This window comes from Etheostoma cragini, chromosome 5 (assembly GCF_013103735.1).
Source record: "Etheostoma cragini isolate CJK2018 chromosome 5, CSU_Ecrag_1.0, whole genome shotgun sequence".
Taxonomy (NCBI): domain Eukaryota; kingdom Metazoa; phylum Chordata; class Actinopteri; order Perciformes; family Percidae; genus Etheostoma; species Etheostoma cragini.
Genome location: NC_048411.1, coordinates 11,914,329 through 11,917,470, shown reverse-complemented (window position 1 = coordinate 11,917,470; position 3,142 = coordinate 11,914,329). Strand labels below are relative to the sequence as shown.

The 3,142-nt window shown below is 33.4% G+C and overlaps 1 protein-coding gene across 1 annotated transcript in view; it reads right to left on the bottom strand.

Moving 5' to 3' along the window:
* Window positions 1-1,915: 1,915 nt before the first annotated feature.
* The window catches only part of kntc1 (kinetochore associated 1), a 24,751-nt gene continuing 23,524 nt past the window's right edge, over window positions 1,916-3,142 (bottom strand). Inside the window, exons 50-51 of the mRNA XM_034871560.1 lie at window positions 2,050-2,106; window positions 1,916-1,928 (exon numbers count right to left, since the gene is read on the bottom strand). Of these exons, the coding sequence (XP_034727451.1) occupies window positions 2,080-2,106 (27 nt within the window). The 3' untranslated portion in view covers window positions 1,916-1,928; window positions 2,050-2,079. The remainder of the gene's footprint in view (window positions 1,929-2,049; window positions 2,107-3,142) is intronic.

The window sequence follows — 3,142 nt, the reverse complement described above, 5'->3', positions numbered from 1 at the left end:
CAGCCCGGTCTTCAAGAACATCTGCAGGAAAGTTCTCCATCTGCCCCAAGCAGACACCGTTGAAAGTGCAGAGAAGAAGAAGAAACAGGCTCCCAGTCGCTCAGCTAGTTGTGATAACAAAATCTAGGAAATTGAGATAGATGCAGCTTTATTAATAGGGACACATTTCTTTCAAGATTGTCATGTAAGTGCAAACAATAAGTTATTTTTACTTCTCATATATCCAGTACTGCACCTAAAAATAATTTCCTTTGGATAACAGATGTTCTTGTAACACTGGAAAGTTTTTTTTTCTTCTAAATATATTTTGTCTGCACTTTTTAAAAATATTTCTTTTGCCACATATATGCTCATGTGAAGCCATGAAATAATTTATGTAGACTATTTAATATTTAGACTTATAATATTTAGACGACTTATACAGACACCAGCTGGAATCAGAACATTTTAAGTTTGTTATTTAAAATCGAAATAGTTCACAATTAATTGAATAGTTGACAACCAATCAATTAATCTTCACAGCTCTAAATAAGAGAATACAAGTTAAAGTGCAGTGCAAAAATGAGAAATTACTTAAAAAGAGTCGGCATAAAAAAGATATGATCAGAATATTATTTAATCTTAATAAGGGGATATATAAAGTAAAAAGAAAATGTTAACCTTGTTTTCCTGGATTATTTCATTTGACTTCCACTTACCATGAGGTGCACATAACCAAAATAAATCAAGGATTCATATATATTATATTTAATAGTTGCATTCTGAGATCCGGTACTGCAATTTGTCACAATAATGCAATATAACACAATCATATTGGATTCAAATGTGATATAGTCTGGTCAAATGGTCTTGTATCTTACACATCAAAACAAAACTAGAGATGGAATATATAAATATATATATTTATACTGTATATATATCATACTGTATAATATGGAAATTATAATACAGTATTATATGGAATTTAGATGTTTGCATGTTATGTTTTGCTAAAAAGTCATCACGTGGAAGTCATATTACCTGCACATCTTTCATTTCTGTTTGCACTTTCAATCTGTTCTACTTTGATTACTTGCTATCATTACAGTTTTTGTTTTTGTTCTTGATTTGTCTGTACTTTGTTATTGTGACCCCCCACTTTACACTTACAAATATTATATAGAAACATTTAGAATAATTTAAGTATTTTTTCTTTATCTTAGTATTTTTAAAACCATAGTTTTGTTTTGTTTGTTCATTTTCTGTATAAGGTCTGAGAGAAACAGCATGTTGGTCCTCTATGTCCTGTAGAAATTCTAGAATTGACATTAAAGTTGGCTTTGACTTGTGTGGCCTTATTAAAACTACTTTTTTTTATGGAAGGTAGAGGACTGGTTGCTGAGTTGATTAAACAAAATATACATAAAGCAAAAAACAAGTAATCCCCACCAAAATAATTCACATAAATAAGTAAACAGCACAGCACACAGCTGTACTCATTCACAACTAACTGAGATGTGTACATCCGGTTATTAACAGTAAGCAATACTACTAATAGATTCTACTATCTAAATAACTATTGGCGCGATATAAAAACATGTCTCTATGGAACACATTTTGCATTCATCTAAAAACTAATTTGTTTGACATTCCACACAGTCAACATACTGCATGCTGAGATAATGTAATTACATGCCCATTCATGCTCTTCTTATTATAGTAAACACAAAGGGAAGTTGGGTATGATGCAATAATACTCAATAAATATGTTGTCAGGTAATGAATATTATTTCTCTACTAATACATTTCAGGGTTATTTCTTACTTTTCTATTAGAATTTTCATTATAAATAAAACATAATTAAAGGCTACTCGGAAACAAAATGTGTCAAGAAGTAACAGCAGTGCCTCTACATCCTTAAGTCTCGGTCCTCCTCGATTACCAATATCCTTTATCACAGAAAAACATGATTTATCAAATTTCTACACAATGGACTATAATTTGATGAAACACAATGTAAACACATGAACAGAAACTGTGATTAGCTAATAAAAGCTCAGAGAGACATACCTTGGTGACCGCGGGGCCTGTTTTGCAGATTCATTTTTCCAACATCATGTTACGGATTTTCAGGAAATTTCCTAGAGCACTGTGTGAATATTTATTAGTCATTTCCAAACACCACACAATAGGAAACAGACACTGTCCTCTTGTCAAACTTCCTTCCTCATTATTTCTAAAGCATTCTCCAAATAAGGTATTAGATTCAAATCTTGTGTTAAAACCTTTACTCTTCTCATTATTTTTTCTTGCAATGGATGTATTACTACAAATGAACATTTCCTTTTAGACATTTTGAAAAAAACTGTATATATCATACTTAAACACCATATCAGTCTCCCCCCCCCCCCCCCCCCCCCCCCCCCCCCCCCCCCCCCCCCCCCCCCCCCCCCCCCAGAGCATTGTGTACATCTCCGTAGCTACAAAAACATCACACTTCACACCAACCCCAAACGGAAGGGTACTAATTGTAAACTCCAAATACACTACATGAATGTGTATCTTTGCCAACATGCACCACAAACATATCCAAATATAAACACAAACATGCATGCATGAGTGTACCAACAAGGATCTCACACCAAGATTTAAAAATAATTATTTGACAGCCAAACGTGGCAGTGAAAGAACTAAAAGTCAGAACAGATAATGCATTCCAGTTTTTAATTGTAAAAAGCCAAGAGTTTCTCAGAGATATTTAATAATGGTTATAATAAGAGCAGTTAAACATGCAGTAAGTAGATTTTAATTGAAGATAATGCAATTAGATAAAGAACTCATCAATGATTTTGAAGCCTCAAGGGCAACATGGTTAAAGGGTTTCCACATGCAAGGTTATTGCAAACTGATACCGTTTAATAATGTTGGCCCATCTGATGCAAATAGTCAACCCTTCTTTAAAATAACTTTGTGTGTTAACACTTAATAAAAAGCAGAACTGCCTGGCTTCCTAGACACGCAAAAACCAATCAAATTTATTTTTGCCAAGAGGTTTCACTTTAAAGTATGCTAACAGTCCTCGTTGTGTCATTTGTCTGATTTGCAGCCAGCGAGGCAACACAAACTCAACATGAAATGCAATTTCAACGGAACCCTGCTGATC